This window comes from Antedon mediterranea, chromosome 11, assembly GCF_964355755.1.
Source record: "Antedon mediterranea chromosome 11, ecAntMedi1.1, whole genome shotgun sequence".
Lineage (NCBI taxonomy): Eukaryota > Metazoa > Echinodermata > Crinoidea > Comatulida > Antedonidae > Antedon > Antedon mediterranea.
The window spans coordinates 3,220,496-3,243,900 of NC_092680.1; the positions used below are offsets into that span (position 1 = coordinate 3,220,496).

The 23,405-nt window shown below is 34.8% G+C and overlaps 3 protein-coding genes across 6 annotated transcripts; 2 read left to right on the top strand and 1 right to left on the bottom strand.

Moving 5' to 3' along the window:
* Positions 1-3,311: 3,311 nt before the first annotated feature.
* Positions 3,312-6,666, bottom strand: LOC140063223 (sphingosine 1-phosphate receptor 3-like). 3 transcript variants are annotated; one of them, XM_072109716.1, is made up of 2 exons: positions 6,574-6,666; positions 3,312-5,756 (listed from the first exon to the last, which is right to left on the bottom strand). In XM_072109716.1, the coding sequence occupies exon 2, from the start codon at positions 5,746-5,748 to the stop codon at positions 4,762-4,764; it is 987 nt and encodes a 328-aa protein (XP_071965817.1). In that variant the 5' UTR covers positions 5,749-5,756; positions 6,574-6,666; the 3' UTR covers positions 3,312-4,761. The 3 variants fall into 3 exon arrangements, with proteins under 3 accessions (XP_071965817.1, XP_071965819.1, XP_071965818.1); XM_072109718.1 differs by having other exon boundaries at positions 6,579-6,661; XM_072109717.1 differs by having other exon boundaries at positions 3,312-5,848; positions 6,574-6,625.
* Positions 6,667-7,870: 1,204 nt separating this feature from the next.
* LOC140063222 (uncharacterized) lies at positions 7,871-17,448 on the top strand. 2 transcript variants are annotated; one of them, XM_072109715.1, is made up of 9 exons: positions 7,871-8,132; positions 8,976-9,100; positions 9,336-9,425; positions 9,830-10,080; positions 13,520-13,598; positions 13,875-14,027; positions 14,706-14,765; positions 15,530-15,623; positions 16,003-17,448. In XM_072109715.1, exons 2-9 carry the CDS (start codon positions 8,995-8,997, stop codon positions 16,583-16,585), a joined length of 1,416 nt encoding a protein of 471 aa, XP_071965816.1. In that variant the 5' UTR covers positions 7,871-8,132; positions 8,976-8,994; the 3' UTR covers positions 16,586-17,448. The 2 variants fall into 2 exon arrangements, with proteins under 2 accessions (XP_071965816.1, XP_071965815.1); XM_072109714.1 differs by lacking the exon at positions 7,871-8,132 and having other exon boundaries at positions 8,788-9,100.
* A 1,753-nt stretch (positions 17,449-19,201) lies between these two features.
* Positions 19,202-23,243, top strand: LOC140062312 (uncharacterized). The gene is made up of 3 exons (XM_072108469.1): positions 19,202-19,426; positions 20,185-20,232; positions 20,606-23,243. Exons 2-3 carry the CDS (start codon positions 20,225-20,227, stop codon positions 22,206-22,208), a joined length of 1,611 nt encoding a protein of 536 aa, XP_071964570.1. The 5' UTR covers positions 19,202-19,426; positions 20,185-20,224; the 3' UTR covers positions 22,209-23,243.
* Positions 23,244-23,405: the final 162 nt, after the last annotated feature.

Genomic DNA, 23,405 nt, shown 5'->3' on the forward strand with positions numbered 1-23,405 from the left:
CAGCAAACAGTAAAAGAAACATCACCAGAACAATTAATATCGTCTACCAATCCTCTGTCAAGTCAACCAATAGAGTCGACAACCGATACTTCTTCTAGAACTATGTTTTCCACAACATCTAAGCAAACAGTAAAAGAAACATCACCAGAACAATTAATATCGTCTACCAATCCTCTGTCAAGTCAACCAATAGAGTCGACAACCGATACTTCTTTGCGAACTATGTTTTCCACAACATCTCAGCAAACAGTAAAAGAAACATCACCAGAACAATTAATATCGTCTACCAATCCTCTGTCAAGGCAACCAATAGAGTCGACAACCGATACTTCTTTGCGAACTATGTTTTCCACAACATCACAGCAAAAAGAAACATCACCAGAACAATTAATATCGTCTACCAATCCTCTGTCAAGGCAACCAATAGAGTCGACAACCGATACTTCTTTGCGAACTATGTTTTCCACAACATCTCAGCAAACAGTAAAAGAAACATCACCAGAACAATTAATATCGTCTACCAATCCTCTGTCAAGGCAACCAATAGAGTCGACAACCGATACTTCTTTGCGAACTATGTTTTCCACAACATCTCAGCAAACAGTAAAAGAAACATCACCAGAACAATTAATGTCGTCTACCAATCCTCTGTCAAGGCAACCAATAGAGTCGACAACCGATACTTCTTTGCGAACTATGTTTTCCACAACATCTCAGCAAACAGTAAAAGAAACATCACCAGAACAATTAATATCGTCCAAGAATCCTCTGTCAAATCAACCAATAGAGTCGACAACCGATTCTTCTTATAGAACTACACTTCCCTCAACATCTAAGCAAACAGTAAAAGAAACATCACCAAAACAATTAATATCGTCGACAAATCCTCTGTCAAATCAACCAATAGAGTCGACAATAGATACGTCTTCTAGAACTATGTCTTCCACAATATCTCACCAAACATCACCAGAACAATTGATGTCTTCTATAAATCCTGTGTCAAGTCAACCAATAGAATCGACAACCGATGCTTCTTCTAGAACTATGTTTTCCACGACATCTCAGAAAACAGTAAAAGAAACATCACCAGAACAATTAATATCATCTACCAATCCTCTGTCAAGTCAACCAATAGTGTCAACAACCGATACTTCTTCTAGAACTGCAATTTCTTCAATATCTCAGCAAGAAGAAACATCACCGGAACTAATGATATCGTCTAGGAATCCTCCTCAACCTATTGAGTTAACAACTGATCATTTTTCTAGAGCTGCTACAACGAAAGCTGATGATACCCATAGAACAAGGAAACTATTTCTATCAACTTTAACAACTACTGTACAGGGGGAAACATCGAACAGTGGTTTTACCTCTGTTTCTTCAGGAACGGAAGCTGGTAATACCCATAGTACAAGGAAACTATTTTTATCAACTTTAACAACTACTGTATATGGAAAAACATCGAACAGTGGTTTTACCTCTGTTTCTTCAGGAACGGAAGCTGGTAATATCCATAGTACAAGGAAATTATTTTTATCAACTTTAACAACTACTGCAGTACAGGGGGAAACATCGAACAGTGGTTTTACCTCTGTTTCTTCAGGAACGGAAGCTGGTAATACCCATAGTACAAGGAAACTATTTTTATCAACTTTAACAACTACTGTACATGGAAAAACATCGAACAGTGGTTTTACCTCTGTTTCTTCGGAGACGGAAGCTGATTATACTCATAGTACAAACCTTGTGCACACGACGAACCCATTTTTACCAGTGTCAAAACCTACTGTAGACGAGACAACGACGATCGGTGGTTTTACGTTATCGGTCAGTGATGTCAACACTCACAGTACAAAAAGCAAAGAAAATACTATATTTACTACCACGACTCCAGATTATTTGAAACATAATGATTTGACAGGTTTGTTTACTTCACAATTGTTTATATCAAATGTAAGTTGTAAAGATGGAGAATCTAAGTTCAAGATAATTCTTAACCGATTTTGCACATTCCAACATTTAACGTCACGCATTTGATTATTCTTATCATTATTTTTCGGCGGTTTAGATTTGATTTCTTTATCTTTTATTTGTTTTTTTTTTTTTCAGCATTGTTTGTAATGTTTGGTGGCATATTAATTCTTAATCTGTTCCTTTTATTGTTGTTAATTGGCATGATTAATAAATCTGGGTAAGTACTGTTTTGTTAATGATGACGCAATGATTACACTACTTATACACTACTTATTAACCACTTATACACTACTTATACACTACCTATACACTACCTATACACTACTTATACACTACCTATACACTACTTATACACTACCTATACACTACTTATACACTACCTATACACTACTTATACACTACCTATACACTACTTATACACTACCTATACACTACTTATACACTACCTATACACTACTTATACACTACTTATTCACCACTTATACACTACCTATACACTACTTATACACTACCTATACACTACTTATACTATTAATTCTCAATCCCAGTAATAGTAGATTTTGTTTGGTATCTACATATCTACTAAGTATTCTACAGTATCGTACCATTCAGTCAAACAGCTAGCTTGCAGAAAAGCGTCGACATAACTGTCTTGATAATGAGGTACTTTTATATACACTGTGCACGGTGTCAGGAGACGCTACAGTAGACCTTGTGGGACGAACGTTACCGTCAACAGACATGATATTACAGAAAGTTTATTGACGATACATGATACCGTACGTGTATCGCATATAAATAATGGCTGTGGATGGGTGGTAAGCATTATTACAAACACATTTACAGTAACAACAATAAACGCGTATTGTCATTTATTCGATTAGTGATTAGCGATCACACTGAAGATAGATAATTTACATGATTGGAGAGTTTTTATTTTCTTGACACAATACTAATGGACTATGATGTACTTTTTAGACATAGGGTTGTTCCAGTAAATACTGATTCAAATCCATTCGACCCTATCAAGGTCGTCAGCGCTTCTGTAGAAGAAGAACATACTTCGAAAGTAACAACTGCCGAAGAGAGCACACTTACTATTGAAACGAATGGAATATGGCTGAGAGAATATGATCGAAAGGTTATCAGAGACCCATGGAAGCCAATATATGAAGAAAACTTCTTTTGAAAAGGATGTTCACAATTACGAAATCAATGTTAGATGAGCCGTATATATATATTTTATTGTTTAATAAATACACTTTTATAACAGTGACCAAAAACGATAAAACACATTACGCACAATTTAATAACACCAAGTAACACAAATTATAAATAAAACAAATGAAAAGCACTGTGTAAAATATTACTGAAAATGTAGTAAAACTGGCCCGTACTCAATGAATTATGTTAAAGATGTATTTCCCCCATAAAACATGAAAAATAAAGATTAATAAAATCAGACTTTAAATAGGCCATTTCGCAGTTGTAATAAAGTTATTCATTTCTGTAAAAAAAAACAAACAAACAAAAATGATTTCACTTATAAAAAGAACAACGAAACGGTACTTTTAACAAAAACCTATTATCTGACAATTTAAGACCCTAAGTATCCTTTGCTTTAAATATATATCTCTTTAACGTTAACTTGGTAAGATTAACACTAACAGACTAGATTAACACTAACAGACTAGATTAACACTAACAGACTAGGTTAAATACAAAACTAACTAATAAAATTTACACGCACACATACGTGTAAGATAAAGTACGTACGGAATACTTACTTATTGGGTTTTATTTGTTACCGTAATTCTTTTTTCTTATTATAATTAACCATAGAACGTACATGTCTTTCTTTCTTTCTTTTTTTTATTCAATTGTTCACACTTCCAAAACAAAAATACAAGTTATGTGAAACAATGATAACAGGTATCATAGTAATAAACAATAAGGTAATCAAACTAATTTAAACAAAATATATAGAGATACTTGTACTTTAAAAAAACAAAGAAGTGTGAAAGGAGGTCAAATAAATAAGTATGATACTTTAAGCTTGACCCCCTAACAAGACTGCAGGTTACGGTACATGACAAAAAACAGCACATGTAACAGAACATTTAAGAAAATGAATGACTTTATTTTTTTTTAAAGTAATACATTTGCATTATTTTTACAAAACATCAATGATATTACGTGTCTTGAAATATAGAATGTAATCTGAGTACTAAACTGACATTAAATTATGAGTTGTGTGCTACCAAGTAATATAGGAATGAAGCAGTAGTTTTCTATTATAACATTATACAAGTATTGCCATCGTCTACTATTATAAGGTTTGCATGGTAGCTTTGTGTACACTGCCCAAATATGGTGGTGATATGACATCATCATGTCCATATATGGGCACATGACATGTTTTTGTCACATAAAGTTTGATAGTGTAGACAGAGGTTAACACAGCTTATAAGACGTATTGTATTCATTGATCACATGATTCACTATTGCGTTTATCTCTAGGCCTACTCGGTGTCGTTTCTTATATTATTTCTGAATAACTTAATTATGCGGTGTTCTCTATGAATAATTTAGGCCTACAGTAAGTCTAAGGAAGATACAAAGTTACACGTGTAATTTCCGGATTTAAAAGTAGTAAAAAAGTCACTGAAGAAACAAATGAGAATCTCTGTAAGTTCGTAAACTCCAACTTTCATCCTATTTTATTTATTTATTTCTATTGACATTCAGGAACTTTGCACCATAGTACTATTTTCTCTACAACGCATATCAAACATAGGAATTATTAACTATTCCATTACTACTATGGGATGTTACAGATACATTATGCGATCTACCACCAACATCTCGTCTCAGTAGCCCACGTAATTTACATCGAATCTTATCCAAACCACGTCGAAAATCTTTCATCTTTGCGCCATAGACAATTGGGTTAATGCACATATTTGATGTGTACAGGAGAACAGTTATTTCGTGTTCAACAATAGTGCTGAATTCGAAACATTGGCAGATGATATAAACCAGATAGAGTGTGAAGTTTGGAGAACTAGTGCAAATGAACACAATCACCACGAAACACATTGTGTAAGCAAGGTTTTTGTACATAGACGCGTCTGATGTAGAATGACTCTGCCGCCAGTTGTCAGAACTGCGTATCTCCCAAATTGCTCTACCTTTGCAGCATATCATTATGCATGTCGGAATAAAAAACAATGTTAAGAAGATACAAATGCCAGAGGCAAAGCGGACCTTATTATTTGGGTAATTGTAGAGACACTCGCCGGACTTATCTTCGTTTATGTCTGCGAGTATTGCAAGATGAAAGACGATCAAAGCGCCAATGACGTGAGGTGTTATATATATTATGCAAACAATTAAGATGGGTTTATCCTTGAACTTGAATGGATACATGATTGACAGGTACCTCTCAATGGTGATCACCACCAGGTTGTATGTGGATGTGACTGCGAAGAACCAAAACAGCATGCGACCTTTGCAGAAGACTGTTCCAATTTCTCCATCTGGTGCGTCTTGGTTGTAAAAGAACAGAAACGTACAACACCCAAACAAATCTAGAAAAGACTGCTGAACGATCAAACCATGGACTAAAGACTTCTTGTACATTCTTATGTAAAGGAAAACTCCAGTGACGACAGTATTAAGCACGATTCCAACGCCTATGACTACAAAACGTAGAGTTATGAGCCATACTGAGTCGTCGAGCTGATGAGTGCTGTTGTCGGTTTCGTTTTCCATGACTGAATCTGTGAAAATTGTAATTTATTATAGAAGAGATAATTTTTCTTTTTTGTTGTTGTTTAACTGCCTGTCTTCACAAATCATTGTGTTTATTTATCTACGAATAAAATATTATACATTAACAAAACATTCTTTAAAATGTGTATATACCCAATGGACAAAAGCAGTAAATAAATGATAAATAGTGTAAACTATTTACTCAAGAACGTGATGAAATGTTATACAGTATGGTATATTTGTTCATTGACCTACTGTACAAATATAGTCTTTTTATAAGTATTGAATTTTATTATCTTATTGCTGCAAGCAGAAGTGAATCTAACAAAGAAGAAAACACGGAAGTGAAATGAATGGTTATTCAGATAACGGAACACCACAACAACTTATCTTAAATAGGCTTGGGGTTGGTGGGGGGGGGGGGGTGTTGTTTATAGGAGGGTTGCAGCTAAATCGTTCATGTATTACAGAGCTGATTACTCACTAAATGAATGCCCATTACATTGCAAGTCTAGTGCAAAACTCCAAACCAATTGAACACGTGTTTTGCCACAATACTTTTACTTATACTGGTAAATTTTAAATGTTCATTAATTATACCATATTGCTTTGTTTCACATCAATAAATAAAAATAAAAAGAGCATCAATCAAGTTCATTACCAGTTCTCAATCCTGACCAGAAATAGGCCTATTGAAATTTTGTGAGAGGATATTGTTAAAATTAAAGTCTGTTTGAACTATTTCTACTACCTATTTCTAATATTACGATCTGAGATTATCATGTTTAAAAACTACCAATAAAGCGACTAATCTAGTAGGCCTACCTTACATTAGCTCTAGTTATTTTCGTTTGACATACTTGTCCAAGCTAGTCACTTAGAATACAAGGAGAAGGAAATATAATGGCATTTTATTAATGAATGCGTTGATACAAAAGTAAAGTGTAGTTAGCTTGCATGAATTGTTCTGAATTTGAATGTATAGTGTGTTGTTAACAAAAGCTTTACAGGCCTGCACGTCACAAACATTACCCTGTAAAAAAGGGGATTTTCTGGTATATTCATTTGCCTTTTACTAACCATGCTAAAAATAACTTGGAAATTTGAATTTAAGGTTATTTTAAAAATAAATGTCAATAACAAGACATAGCTTTGAAATTAGATTATGGAAAAGAGTCAAAATCCGAGTTTTATTCGAATTAGGTAAGCAGGCAACGCGTACGGCACGTCCATTTTTATTTATTAAAAATCTAATTTAAAAAGACTGGTTCGGCTATGTATGACGTACGACCTTTGTTTAAAGATATATGGTCCACCTAAAAAAACATTTTCAATTGTTTTTATTGAATATGCCATTTTAATGTCACATACTTTGACCAAAAACTGGATCGAAAAGAACATTTTTACCTGAGAAAATGTAATTTAAAGTAAAACATAGTCAAATTGGCTGCCAGCCTATGGGTTTTTGGTTGAATATAACGGTGGTTTATTTTGTCATTTAAGTGAAAATATTATTTTTTCGGGGTTTTTTTCTACGGAAGTGATTAACTTTGTTAAAACTACAAAATGGCCTATAGGGATTTTATTATGATAATGATATTGATATAAAGTTGCGATACACCACGTATATAATATATAGTTCTGAAAAGAACTGTTGCGTTCACAACGTTTCGATCAATATACTTTGATCGTCCTCAGGAGTTTGAAGGTCTCCTTCCAAAAAACACTTGTGACGGGTAGCCAGTTGTTAACAAGTTGTAGGTCTAATCATATTTATCAGGATAGTGAAAGAACAACCTTTCTCCCATAATAATAGATTCGTACGTACAATAACGCCTAGATACACAACCCAAAAACAAAACAGTGCGTGTCTTGTTTATATTATAATTATTATCTTTGATGCAATGCCAACAAGTGTTGTCAAACCAACTTTATTTTGTAAGGCTGATTAAGCTACATTATACTTGTTCCGTTTCACGGAACGGAAGACGGTGACGTTCAATTTTTTATAATATGATTTTCCATTATTTAACAAGACGGTTCCGTCTACTGTTCCGTAAAACGGAACAAGACAGCCGATACAATATATATTAGCATGGTGAAAATGAATTGTTTAGTTTAAGTGCGATTATAAGTTGGAAAAAAAACAGCAAGGATGCTCAGTACTCACCAATTGAAAAAGTGTCGAGAGGTTATTTTTTTTTAATCGAAACAAAAAAAGCTTTGTAATGGCATGGCTTATTGGATAAGACCTACTTTAATGTGCGGTGTGGTGAGACCGGTAGATCTACTTTTTTGCTGGTAACACACAGATAGCAATATGTCGTATGTGCTGATACTAGTTTTTAGTTTTTTTGTTCCTATGGCGATATCAGATATAGAATGTAAGTATCTAATCATTAGGGCTACATACTGTACGATAATGTAGACGCGCCTATATCAGAATAATATTGACCAAGAGATAAGGTAGAACGCACTTCATGGATTTTCTAATATTCAGAAAGCAGTAGGTTAGTAATTAACACCTATGCCTAAATCCTCGTAATCAGTTTATTTAGGCAAAAATTCAATCATAATACTGACAAACCATTGTGTTACGTCTTTCGTATCAATGGCGGATAACGAAAACAAGCCTCGATGAATTTCTTAATAATAATAACAGCCTTTTTAAGCGTGATTCCCATTAGAGCGCAAGCACGTTTCGCGCAACGCAAGCGAGTTGAACAATGACAAGCCACTGTTCAAATAATCTATCGCTTGTGATTGGAATGGTCAAATCACTTATGTTGCGTTACGCTAGTGGGAACCAAGCTTTAGGGCGCACGTACGTTCATGATCATAGTATGAAACTTGAGGCCATAGGGTCCGGGTGTAATCAACCTATTAAATACACCCCCGGGTCGAGGTAGAAAAAAGGTTGGCTGTATACAACAATGTTTGTTTCTTCTCTAAGCCCCTACACTCATGTTTTTGTTTTCTTTATGAAACCACAGCGTACTTGTACTTGGCTTGTATTTATTTGTCTGTATTTAAATGTAACCTTGTCGTCATAAAAGTTGTGTAACATTTCGGTACACAAACAATGATTTGCAAACGCATGAATTGAAATTAATCTACGGATTATTGTTACATTTTCAATACCGGATCAAACGGATACAAAGGTGTTTAAACGTGTGCGGTTTTCTTTGATCAAAACAAATATTTTTCCGGTGACTTATATTTTTTAGATCTTTCTATAATAACGTTATGCTGTATATACTACGTTCTCTTAAGAAAACGTATGGCAATATGGCGATTGTGCGAATAATCGTGTTTAGTTTTATTGTTCCTGTGGTGATTTCTAATATGGAACGTAAGTTAGCCATCTTTATTTAATTATTTATTATTTAGTTCACCATATTTCAAGAAAATGACCCAACCAGCGTTAGCTGTTTCTGACGCCCAACAAGGAGAGACACCAAACGTGACAACAAAAGCGTATTATTTATAAAATCCACTCTGTGTGTACACTGTAGACACAGCTTTATGCAAATTGGAGTTAGATGATCTCAGGCGACGATCTCAAGTCTTTTTTTCTTAATGTTTAGGTGTAATATTCTCATGTACATTCGAAGACAATTTATGTGATTTCAATGTAATTACTTTACAAAATGCACGATGGCATACAGACAATCGAGGCAAGTATATCCATCATTATTTCGCTAGTTTAAAATGAGTTAAGTGAGTACCATGAGCTGATTGTAATGATGACGCTGGTTACCACTACAAGCTTTAACGAAAAACTTTCGGGGCCAAGCAAAGTGTCCCCCTCAATATGGGTTGGCCGTATTGTTAAAGCATATATTTCTCGCTGGAAACTGTCTCTTAAATAAGGGTTCCCAAAGTAGGGGTTCTTCTAGGCCTACTGTATTTTCCATTATGTTAACAAACCGTAGGCCTACAGTTTGCCGGTACTGCCTGCCGTTTGGTGAAACGGAACAGATGTGAATACAGCGTGACACTGACTTCCCTTCTTACACGAGATTCCACAACAGCTTGATTAGGAATGATGACTCTTAATAATATAATATTTCTTAATCAGGATTTGCGTTCGTGGACAAGATCAATACGTTAATACCCGATGCAGGAAATGCCGTAATGGCTACACCACTCTTAGAAGCCAAGCGTTTAAAGATATCGTTTAACTATGCTCTTTATGGTGAGGATGTGATCTACCTGCAGACTGATTATCGTATTGGCGGGAAGGTATTTCTTCTTCATTGGAGTCCAGTTCAGAGAAGCGATGAATGGAATGAGTTCGTGGGAGAATTCAATGCTTCATCGCCATTCAGTGTATGTTACTAACCAATTTATTAAAGAGTAATTCTGGTAACATTTTAAGTTAGAAACATGTGTGATGACACAGTTCACTAAAACTTCCTTCTAAACTAAAACAAAACTGGTATATGAAGCACTGTCTTCACAATGTGCCCAAATATGGAAGTGATATGCCTAAATATGGTAGAGATATGTTATATGGGCATATTACATTATGTTGTCACATATAAAGTTTGATAATGTAGACAGATCTTAACGCGCACCAGACTGCCATTAAATATCGTATCCGGATATTCACCCCCTGGACATTTACCCCCCGGACAACTACCCCCCGGACAACCACCACCTGGACCACTACCCCCTTAGGACAACTACCCCTTTAGGACAACTACCCCCCGGACAAATACCCCCCGGACAACTACCCCCTTAGGACAACAACCCCCTTAGGACAACTACCCCCCGGACAATTACCCCCTAGGAACAATTACCCCCCGGACAATTACCCCCCGGACAATTACCCCCCGGACAATTACCCCCCGGACAATTACCACCCAGAAAACTATCCCTTTAGAACACCCTAACCACCCAGACCATTCAACAACCTGACTCTGCAACTATTAATTAATAACTATATTTTAATTCGTTACTTTGACGAATTACTATTCATTATTGTAAACAAAAGTAAAAGATTGAACATAAATATAGCCTGGTGGTATAAACTGAAGATTGTCACACATGATCATAGGATAGTCGAACGTATTATATAGTACTCCATGTATTTACTGTAAAGACTGGGTTCGCTAATAATAATAATAATTTTTGCGTCAGGACAATGCTTCGATAACCACTGGTCTTAAAAGAATTAATTTTTGTCTCAAATTTGTCATATATGTATTTTTGTACACTTGAAGAATAATATCACTTTTGATATTTGACCTCAATGTTCACTCACCGAATAAACGTCGATCTTTAAATAAATTCCCCTCAAATAAACGGTGACCATGTCACTCCCATGAAACATCATATGGAATAATCGGCGTCTATTTCCATTAGATTATACCCCCTCCCATTGAATAAACAACTTTCTTCCAATAAATGTCCACCTAAAACCACCTAAACAATAAACAGCCCAGGCCGTTTTTTCAATAAATACGGTACTTTAAATCTAGCACATCTAGGGTCTAGCGTGCTGTTAAACAGAATAATCGGTTAAAAACGGGTGTTTCGAAACTAGAGACCCGAGACCAGAGACCCGAGACCCAATACGAAAAGGGAGACCTAAATATACGAAAAGGGAGACCCACGTACGAAAAGGGAGACCCCACTATACGAAAAGGGAGACCCTAATATACGAAAATGGAGACCTAAATATATGAAAAGGGAGACCAAATAAACGAAAAGGGAGACCCAAATATACGAAATGGGAGACCTAAATATACGAAAAGGGAGACCCACTATAAGAAAAGGGAGACCCCACTATACGAAAAGAGAGACCACACTATACGAAAAGGGAGACCCTAATATACGAAAAGGGAGACCCAAATATAGGTCTCCCTTTTCGTATTGGGTCTCGTGTCAGGTCTCTGGTCTCGGGTCTCTAGTTTCGAAACACCCGTTAAAAACAGATGATTTCATTTTTACAGAAACCGGTCCTATATATTTGTCTACTTTTGGATTGGAGGGGGGGTAGTTGACCGGGGGGTAGTTTACCGGGGGGGTAGTTGACCGGGGGGTAGTTGACCGGGGGGTAGTTGACCGGGGGGTAGTTGACCGGGGGGTAGTTATCCTAAGGGGGTAGTTGTCCTAAGGGGGTGGTTGTCCGGGGGGTAGTTGTCCGGGGGGTTGTTATCCTAAGGGGGTAGTTGTCCTAAGGGGGTAGTTGTCCGGGGGATAGTTGTCCGGGGGGTAGTTGTCCTAAGGGGGTAGTTGTCCGGGTGGTAAACATCCGGGGGGTAACTGTCTAGGGGGTAGGTGTCCTAGAACCATTAAATATTAATGTTATTGTATAATTCAGTGAGGCTCTGAAGTAAAGAGAGTTGTAGCACCCTCTATAGTTTACTTTAACACATTGGGAGCTTCCAGATTTTATTATAAAATTTTATATAAATTAACCGTTTCTTCTTCTTTTATAGCCTTCTATCTTCTCTTAACTTCATTACATAGACTTTCCCAAAGTGTATTTGTTGTGTTCACCAGTTTCTGTAAACTATTCTCCCAGGTTGCAAACAAAATGTATCCGACCATATCAATCGCCGTCTATAGCAGAGAGTTGACACAAGAGTGAGTGAGTGAGTGGCCGAGCGGTTAAGACAGTGGAACCGTAATTACGTAGCCATAACATCGGCAGGGGTTCGAGGCTCACTCACTCTATGATTCTGGTGGTAGAGCGAGTCTTCTCGGATAAGGACTATAAACCGTACACTTTAAAGAACCTAGTAGGCCTACATCTTTCGAGACGAGTAGGGGTTACCCCGGTGTAATTAGTACATCACAGCCACTGATCACCAACTGGGCCCTCTGGGAGACCAGTATTTGACTGAAGAAGGTTACCCAGTATAAATATAAATTTCAATCAATCAATCATAGAATAGCCATCCATCAATACAAACTATAATCTTAAATATAAATGAAGCCTAAATGGTACATCTGGTTAGGTACTATTGCACATTTGTAATTTATGCTTAGGAGCATTGAAAAGTTAATAACAATAAAGTGAAAGAAATTAAATTAAATGAAACGAGCTTTTTACATAATAAGCCTGTCGACTTCCCTTTGATGTTTACGATACACAAAATGCAGGTTAAGTAGCCACAAGGAAATTATAACATATTACTATAATGTGGATATATTTTCCCCAGAAAATGTATACTCCTGTGGTAAACATATGGTACACTCATTAAAGCTGTTTAGGTTTTGTTTTAGAAAAAAAATACCAAAAATAAAGGAAAACAAGTAGAGAGTTGGAAAATGTCCCACAACATTGAAATATACTACGTACCGATAGACAAAGTAGTACATTCATGAAAGGCCTACTGAAAATACAACAAAGCTATACAAGGGATCTAGAATGTTAGATAATAACAACCAATCTTCAAAATATCAAAAAGAATTCATAATTTATTCAAATGGTAGAGCATGCGGCCCCGCTGGCTCAAGCCCATCCTAAGTTTGTAACAATATTTTTAGTATAACATTTCATCACCATTCGGTGCCACAAGTTACCAATAACAGAGTTTAGCAAGAGTTGAAATCGGTGTTTTATAATGTTTAGAATTCAAAGATATAATCAAGATAATGGAATTGTAGAACATTAAGAGAAAACATGATATAAAGCCTAGCACTATTTATGAAAGCCTTTGCCTAGCTTTAGACTTAAAATCTCCGGGATAAAAAACGTCGTTGCCTTACAAAAGCTCTGACATAGCCTGAATAACGATTATTTTTCTCCCGGTAGGTGAGATTTTCTGCTGTCAAAAGAAATGGCGGTGATTATTTCATGGCCATAGACAACGTAACGTTAATTGAACTACTTGGTAAGTTTGTTTATGTATTCTTAATTTATTTTGCTTTGTTTCTGATTTGGCTCTAATTTAATTTCTCTCCCCATCCCCATTGTCATAGATTTACTGTATCTTATCTACTTACATCAATGCATGCATAAAATTTTGACATATTGAATCAAATCATTAGTTTATGAAACTTTCGGTTCTTATATGATACAAATGCTTTCTGTTTTGTTGAAATTACCATGTAATATAAATCAGTATGTAGTTAAGTTAAATGTTGACATAGTTATGCTTTATTAAAAGACCCTGATGTTACTCATACTGATGGAATGGTGAACGTCGGCCTACCTACAACCTCGCCTTCAACGAGTCCAACACAAGCTGGTAATGTACCAACAAGTACTTTTGTTGAGGGAAATCAGAGTTCTACAGTAACAATTGTATCGTCAGGCAGAGGTACCAGTATATCGAAACTTTAAAGATATATTGTCCCCCTAAACATTTTTTTTCACATTTGTCGTTGAATATGCTATTTTAATGTCACGTGATAGTTATAAACTGGATCGAAAAAAAATTACTTACTTACTTACAAATGTAAATTGGAGTTAAAATTAACCGTTTCGTTTGTCTTTTTTTATAAGTGACATAATTATTTATTTTTTTACAGAAATAAATAACTTTATTAAAACTGCAAAATGGCCTATTTAAAGTCTGATTTTATTAATCTTCATTTTTCATGTTTTTGGGGGACAATACATCTTTAGTGTTTTAGCAAGATCTTAAAAATAACATGTATACATAATATGCACATAATTCTGAAATTTGAACAACAACATGTTTGATGTTCATATCGCATGTTGTAGCTTGTTTACATATCACAGACATATATGAATGAATGAATCATAAATAAGCAAGTCATGAACGTCGAGTTTTGCTTTTGCACTGTCAAACAAAATGAGTTAAGTGAGAGTCTGGAGGAGTGAGAGTCTGGTAATTCATACCTAACTTCATACAAAATATATCTGTAGATTCTAAATTGATATTCTTATAAACTGTTTCGCAAACAATTCCATCTTAAATTGTATTAAACATTGTCAGATTGTAAATTCTTTATCTTATTTCTATCTATTTTAGAAAGAACTTTAGTTCAGACAAATGGCATTTCAAAGTTGAATACATCAGATCAACGACTAGGTAATGTACTTATGTAGTATATTAAATAGTCACTACGTTCAAAACTACAAACAACAACTAAATACTTTTAATATAATCGTATACATTATAAAAACCAATATCGGCATTACTAGCAATAATGAAAGAGGAGGTATTATACATATTTAACCACTGAGCAATAAGCCTATAGGGTAATGTAAAAATAGTGGTGAAATAGGCCTACGTGCTAAAACAGTCAAGTAACCAGATTTAAACCTACACAATCATGTGACACATTTGTACAGATTGTTTCTCATTGATTTGACCAATCACACGCGATGGATTATTCGAACAGTGGCTTGTCATTGGTCAACTCGCTTGCGTTGCTCGTACGTCCTTGCGTTGCGTCTCTAGTGCAGTGGAAATCATGCTTCAAGCTTGGTTCCCACTAGAACGTAACGCAAGGACGTAAACGCAACGCAAGCGTTTTAACCAATGACAAGCGAAGTTATAGACAGTTAGCAATCACAAGCGAATAAGCCATTGCTTGTGATTGGTCAATTCACTTGCGTTGCGTTACGTCCTTGCGTTACGTTCTAGTGGGAACCAAGCTTTAGAGCGAAACTCAGTTTCAATTTTATTTGATCTTACTTATGATCAATAAATATTACAAATGACTTGTTATGACCATCTGATCTAGTCATTATAACTCCATTTATTGCATATTATAACAATTAAAATATAAAGTATGTATTAATATCCTTTTATTTCATTAAATTAGATATAACCTAACCATTATATTTTAGCTCTTATTTGGCTTTACGTTGCTATTGGATTTGTATCTATAACAGTTGCCTGTCTTCTTCTCGTTTTCATTTTCGTACGTTCAACAATAAATGGGTAAGATCAATTATTATCTATTTATTTATTTGCCTTTCATTGATGAAATGTGTTCAGACAATAATAGGATAAATTATTATAAAGGATTATTTGTAAATAATAATAATAAAACTAAAAACAAATAGAAGAAATATCTCCATTGTATATACAATTTTCTACCATTTATAGCTAACAATTCTAAAGATGGAATATGTTTATACTTTTTTGTGCAAATGTTATTTATCAATATATTTTCCTATGATTTTATATCAACAACAATAACAACTCAAATTTTATCATATAAGTTACCCTTTTGTAAACATTACAAGAACAATTTCCTTATTAATATCTAATACATTTATTAAAATAATATGCCATTGTTTTGGTTTTTTTTAAACAGTAAAAGAACATCTGTTAAAAGTGGCGAAATTTCAAGAGGTTTACAATCAGAAAATCATCTATACGAGAATATTGACAATACACTTTATATAACTGATCAAATGACAAGTTGTTGGAAAAGATTTTTTAAATGTCCGGACGCTGTTAGTTCAGGAGAACAACATATTGTCCACAAAGAAGAAACCGCATTGTCTTATAAAAGAAACGATTCAACGAGTTCTAACACTGAAATTAGGTCACTGTCACAAGACCCGATCTCTGCAAATTGGACACAAAACCTAAATTATGCACATTCTTCAGGGGTTCCCCAGTGTGATATAAGAAATAACGATTTTTTTCTAAACAACTCTCTGGAAGCGACTAAACAAAATGAAGATAGCAAAGATTATCTTGAAGAAGAACCACACTATTATGTGCTTCCGTGTAATAATGACACTTCTATCTCTTCGGCAAACTCAGAGCACAAAGATGAGCGATCAACAACCACAAAACATACCTATGCTATGGTCCAAAAAAGACCAAGCAACACAGTATGGGAAGAAAATCCAATTTATGAAGCAGGCGATGTTGATGAATTAGCTTAAAAGGAACTAATGTTTTATTCACATTTTTTTAAACCATGTTTTTATTCAGAATTTATGGGCCTGTGCAGGATAAATACAAAAATCACAATACAAGACGACCCAATTAATCCTTACACAGAATAAGTTTCCATTGGGGTCCAAAAAAGTGATCGAAAAAAGTTTCAATTATTGAGCCTACGAATCGTCATGGGTATCGGTAATCTAAATGTAATCGGTAATCCAAACAAAATCCTTTAATACTCTGTTTAGGCTTTTTTGAGATTAATATTTCTTTAGTAAGCCCTCAGAAGCAGGATATGTGTTATTTTACTATTTTATTTAAATAATAACATAATACATTTTTTTTTTAAATTGACGTGATCAATAAATATTTACCTTGAAAATGGATTACATTTCTCCGTGGTTGTTGTTACTGCGTTAGAACACAATGGAAAATCTGCATACATAAATCTTATTTTAGGCTGATCGGTTAAAATCGGGGACGCCGCAACCCATATATCTATTACAGTATAACAATCATAAAGTTTCTTCGACCATATGTCTGGTGGTAGAACAAGTCTCTTCAAATAAGGACATACAGCTGGAGGTCAATCTGGCTCTTGTGCGCTTTACGAACACAGTGCATCTTTCCAATGTGTAAACGGTTACCCGCCCTTGTCGTTATGGACAGACAAAAATAAGCGCCGTTTTTTTTTATAAAGTTGTTGACGTCAAGTTCTGAGGCTGTATACATACAATATATATATTACGTGTATTATTACGGTTTACAGGCGGTATTCTCTTTGAAATCATTGAATAATAAGTGAACCTATTGTTAAATCGTTTACATACGTTACTTTATATTTACTATGCAAATTTAATTAATTCAAAAAATTAAAACTGTATAGTACAATATGTGCCTACCCATGTTAAAAACGGTTGAAATTGATATTATCTTTTCCTTCATAATGCTACTTGGTTTAAGGGAGAATCTGCTAAATGGAAATTGGTTGTGGTGTATTAAGTACAAAATTAATATAAAAAAGAAACAATTCAGCTAGGAGAAAGTCAATCAATCAATCAACGTAAACATTTATTTTCCTTCTGTCAATCAATTACAATAAAGCAAATGAATTAGGTATTAAAAGAGAATGTACGAATTTCAAATAATACATTTCATAAATATATATATAGCCTATATACTTGTTTTTTCCTCTTTTTTTATGATAATTTCAATTAGTCAATTCTGATGTTAGAGGCATCTAAACTGAATAGTGACCCTCTAAAAATCTAAAAACACCATCAAAATATATACAGTACGACTGTTTTGTTAGCATGTATGAAGTTTATTTTTTGTAAAGTATTATTCCTTTAATGATTCTATGTTATATTTTACCTGGTTATCATCACAATAGTTCGAGCATAGTTGGTTGCAGGTAACACCTGCAGCACGGTTCAAAGTTGCAGGCCACTCTATCCAGGGGCGCGTATGATAGTTTCCGTGTGGGAGAGGTGTGAATGTGGTGATTGAATTTACTTCAATTTCAGTAAAAGTAGACCTAGATCAAATCTTTTTTCTATATATAAAATCTATTTTATAATCAATAATAATTGTGATTTGGAGAATTATTTTGAGATGAGAGAATTTGATGAGTTATGTTCAATTGACAAGCGATCATTTCACTTTACGATGAATATTTCTTTTTTTATTAGACGTTCTTATTTTTTCTTCAAAGAATGTTAAAAACTACTCTAACTTACTGTAAGAGTAAATTCAGTTTTTTCCTTAGGTCATTCTGATTTTGCGTCAAATGTCAATTCGCTATTTTCTCTGAAGCTATCCCGCTAACACAGCATAGGAATAGCATAGATTACAAAACAATGTATGTTCATATTTTTAATTGCCGATGAAGTTAATCAAACAAATAACCGTGACCACATTCTAGGAATATCTTATTATTCATTTCCAGTTTCCTATCCCGATCGGTTAATAATAACGTTCATTGTTGCTAAAATTCGTGGTAATAATGGTTGACTTTTGACACCAAAAGCTAAGTAAATAATGACAAAACAACCATAATAGTACCATGTTATAAATGGTATTATAGTAATTTTGAAATGCTATTCACATAGTAGATCTACTCTTGTAGCATGCCACAATAGTGTCAATTTCAGTAAGTAAATAATGTTTAAATACAAGATACAAGAAACTTTATTTGTCTTTTTGCTCAAAAACAAAGAAATATTAAATTATAATATTAGAATAAGCAAATACAAAAATATCAATTTAATATTCATGATCTGCGCCCTCGAGACCTGGCGATTGACTCAACGTACAGTTATAGACTAACATGATTTCTGTTTTAAACTATTGGAAGATTGTGTGAATTGCAGAATTGTTTCGATTAAATAGAAAGATCTTGATAAGTTGGATTAGAATTAGGGTCATTTGACACGCGACCATGTAATATACCGATGCTTTAGATAAACATAGAATAGGGTATATAGGCCTATTATCAGGAAATAACGATAGTCGTAAACAAAATACTATAAGTTTCCGCCTACTGACCTTACATAAGGAAACAATAACAAAAATCTAAATCAAAACCAATCACATTAAACTAAAAATCTATTCACTGTATAGTTATGATCAACCGACGAGTTTCGTTACAAGTAGTAGGTTTCTAACATAATTTGTTTCCGCTTTGATTATAGTACCCTTTGTCTTCTTGACACTTTTTAAATACTTCTGTAGGCGTCATGACAGTAAATGCAGTCTAATGATTCACCGAAGAAGGTATATGGTTGAACATGAGAGCCTCTATATTCTGTAATTGTATGGATAAACAAAATGAGAAGCAGGTAAGTCTATGGGTCTCTTTGTGTGTTAAGACTCGGAAAGAATACGTTTATTATCGCTATGCTCTGTGAATTAGTAATAGTTTTGTTATCGAGCAAGTATGACTACCCGTGTTCTTCTAGATACAGATGTCACTTCCATACTTCGCCAAAAACGGGTCATTACGGCGCCATGAGTACCGTATACCTAAAGCGTGTTTCCCACTAGAACGCAACACAGCGACATATCGACGCAAAATGCTGTATTGCGTAATCGATCACAAGTGGGAACCGACGACGCAATAAGGCTGCAAACATCGTATGTTTGAATTGACGCAGGCGGGGAAAAACACAATGATTGGAAGGGCATTTTCTTACGTTGCGTAGATTGCGTTACGTTGCGTCGCTAGTGAGAACCAAGCTTAAGGTGGAAAAATAATAATTTATGTTTCCTAAATTTCGTTAACTAAGGTTTGTATGTTATAAATCCCCCGCCCCTGGCTCCCTGTATTAAATAAAACTTCCCGTCACCCGCCCATATGTAATCGTTAGTTTCCATCAACTCGAATGTAAATAAACATTTCGTTTTGAAGGCCTATTAATTTCTCGAAAAATTATTTCGTACATTCTGTCTACGATTGTTTACATTCTTTTCTTCCGACTAGGCCTATGTAAAAAGTAAAATGGAAGTAATACCTGGAACAATCAGTCGTAATTATTGGTTAGGCCATTTTATATATTGAGAAGAAAACCCTAATGTTACTCTTTTTTTTACTAAACAGAACAGGATTCAATAAAAAGTTTCACTAAACACCATCAACAATGGCAGAGTATGTATTTTGTTGTTCTATACATTTTGCTTATAAAAATATCATGTGTTTGTGTTAGGCATAATAGGCCTATGCAAAAACTTTTATGTGACACGCATTTGATATGGCGAATATGATATGTGTTGCTTTATCGAAGCACAAATGCTAATAAACAATGCTTTTTACACCAAATTGTATAGTTATGCCTAATCGAATGTTAGTGGCGTTATTGTAAATAATGCTGTACGTTAACGTACGTTGTGTGGTGGTCCTTTGGAATAACCATCTAATTAGCATGTGAAACTCTACATCGGTTGATTATTTACAGATTACTCAGTGTCCTTATTTAAAAGTGATTTACTAGTCATAAGCTGTTTTTCTCTCTTCATCTTAGAAAATGTAGAGCGTGGTTGAGAAAATATTGCTGCGACGTATTTATACACTGTTCATCAAAAACAACCACGGATGTATATCAGGAATGTAATGCCGCCGCACAAGAGCAAATTAGTGAAAAGCATGACATATGTGATAGGTCTACACCATGCAGCGCAGAAGTAGGCCTACCAGTTAAACAAAATGATACTATTTCTACAGACGTCGATGTGACGTCGACGTCTTGTAGTACAGCAACGGTTCCATTAGATTGTCAAAAACGCCAGAAAAAGACAATTAAACCTAAGAGTCAATCTTTAAGGTTAAAGTCTCATGGAGTGAAGTTGCCGGGATTGAGCTCCATAAGGCTACAACGTTCTTCATTAAGCATTGATGACGAAATAGCAAACGAAAATAGTTATTGCAACGTAGATTTTAACAAGCGGTTAATCAAAATGTTTAATATGCAAATATCAAAAGCGGAAAACAAACAAGCAGATGATAAAGATGAATCTGAAAACGTAGTCCCATCTCCCGAAAAGATTTATGACGACGTATATGAGGCAACAGAAGAAGGTCTTAAAACGAACAAAGAAAATGAGGATGTTATTGAAGGATGGGAAGAAAACCCTGAATACGACAAAAGCAAGTCATTTCAAGAATCTGTACCGCAACTTCTGTATGATACTATTCCATTAAAGGGCGACAGTAAACAAGATCCAAACTCACCGACATTTTTAATGACAGACAGCAGTAATAACTCTTTCAAAGATTCTCCTGATAAAGAAACTATCATCTATGACGACATCGATCAAAAGCATTTGTATGTTAACGAGTTACAAGTATCATCTACCGGTGAAGGATTCGTACATGAAAACAAAACAACATTAAGGTCTAAAATGGACAGTGAACATGTATACATAAACGATGATCGTTCAGTTGATACAGAGTGGGATAAGAACATAGCTTATGCAGAAATCCCAGCTGATGAATTGGCGGGAAAAGAGCACGCAGTAGAGGAAGGATGGGAAGACAACATTGCTTATGTAGGACTACTCTCAACTGATGCATTGACGGGAAAAGAGCACGCAGTAGAGGAAGGATGGGAAGACAACATTGCGTATGTAGGACTACTCTCAACTGATGCATTGGCGGGAAAAGAGCATACAGTAGAAGAAGGATGGGAAGAAAATATTGCATATGCAGGAATCGGTAATGTTGATGCATTGCTGGGAATGTACCACGTAGGCGAAGGAATTACAAGAAAATATGCGTATGATGATGTATTTATAGATATGGAACATGACGCATCAGAAGAAGGTTGGGAAGAAAACACGGCATACCACTCGCGAAATAATAATTTGCCAGTAGTTTGTAAAACGCCGTCCGTTCGTTCAGACAATTGTAGTCACGGCGCGGTACGCGCTAGTAGTAGTACGTCAGAAGCAAATGGAGGAAAGCGCAGTAGGGCTTATACAGAGAGTATGGTAATGAGGAATAACTTTCAACGAGACTTAAGAATGGCAATTAATTTGAGAGCTCACAAAACATCACTTCCTATAGAACCAAACCAGGTATCCTCAAATGAAAGTTATGATAATGTGGATTCACCAGGAACTCTTTAAAGCGATATGTTATTTTCTGTTACGCTAATTGATGAAAAAAAAATGAACTCGAAATTTATGTGTATGATAGGCCTATATAATATTATAAAAGATGTGATAATTTTAACCGACCTCTTTAAAATGTTAAGATGCTTTTAAAAATAAGAAGAAATACAATTCAACGAGGTTTGACTTGGTATGAATGTTCTCTTGTTTTGGCCGGGCATTACTTAAGTGCCTTGACATTTTCACTTTATGTATTGTTTTCATTTACGGAATTTCGAGACCAGTTTCTCGGCTGTATTTGTTTTATTTACATCAATGTATTAATATTAAAAAAAGTTTAATTGAACGAGGGATGGTCAGAGTTTATTTCCGTTAAACTCAATATTATCTTTTGCATTGCAAAGGTGAGTTAATTTTAACATATTTCTTCGTTCTCCAGCTTTAATGTTTTGGATCGATTTTTTGGGTGTTGAATTTTACCACATTAAATTTGTTTATATCTTACGCTTGCCTTTTCCATTATCAATATTGTACGTAAAGGAAACATATCTCGTACATCTTGTCTGTCGAGGTATATCAAATTATACTTCTGTTTCCTTCCTGATCGATAATAAATAAGTTAAAGGAGGTCTATAAGGAAACAAATTGTGTTTTTAAAGATAGTCTGATAATAAACAAATGCTTCAAGAATAAAAAAAATTAAGTCTTGTTTGTTGTATAATATTTATAATGAATTCAAAAGATGTTCAAAGTTTCCATAAAGCAGGTGTATTGTAAAAGTATTGCAACACATGGTGAAAAAATATAACAAAAATGTATGTCGTCCTACCAGTACTGACGAATGATAAATCTGACTTTAGTTGTTAATTGTGAAGGCACTAATGTCGTTCCATAGACTTTTTCTAAATCCGCATTGTGGTTTGGTGGCGCCTTTCACACTCATGTATGTTGCGGGAAAATCAATTTTCATGGGGAAAACACGAAGTAAAACTTCTTGTTTGTTGTTAAATTAAGTGTATATTGATGATATATTAATTGGCTACCTGGATTGTGATGTTCCTAGATAATCTAGTTAGTAAGCTAGGCGCGTCTAGTAGTAGTAGCCTGTAGGCTTAGTGGCAGTAGTAGCCTGTAGAAGGACTAGGCTAGGAGGCCCAGGCTAGGCCACCCAGGACGCCTGATTAGTTAGTAGTAGTCTAGCAATAGCATCGG

Coding starts and splice junctions, on each gene's coding strand:
- LOC140063222 (XM_072109715.1), top strand. CDS start 8,995: ATGCTGTATATACTACGTTCTCTTAAGAAAACGTATGGCAATATGGCG. Junction 13,599..13,874: donor AACGTTAATTGAACTACTTG/GTAAGTTTGTTT, acceptor CTTTATTAAAAG/ACCCTGATGTTACTCATACT. Junction 14,766..15,529: donor TACATCAGATCAACGACTAG/GTAATGTACTTA, acceptor ATTATATTTTAG/CTCTTATTTGGCTTTACGTT.
- LOC140063223 (XM_072109716.1), bottom strand. CDS start 5,748: ATGGAAAACGAAACCGACAACAGCACTCATCAGCTCGACGACTCAGTA.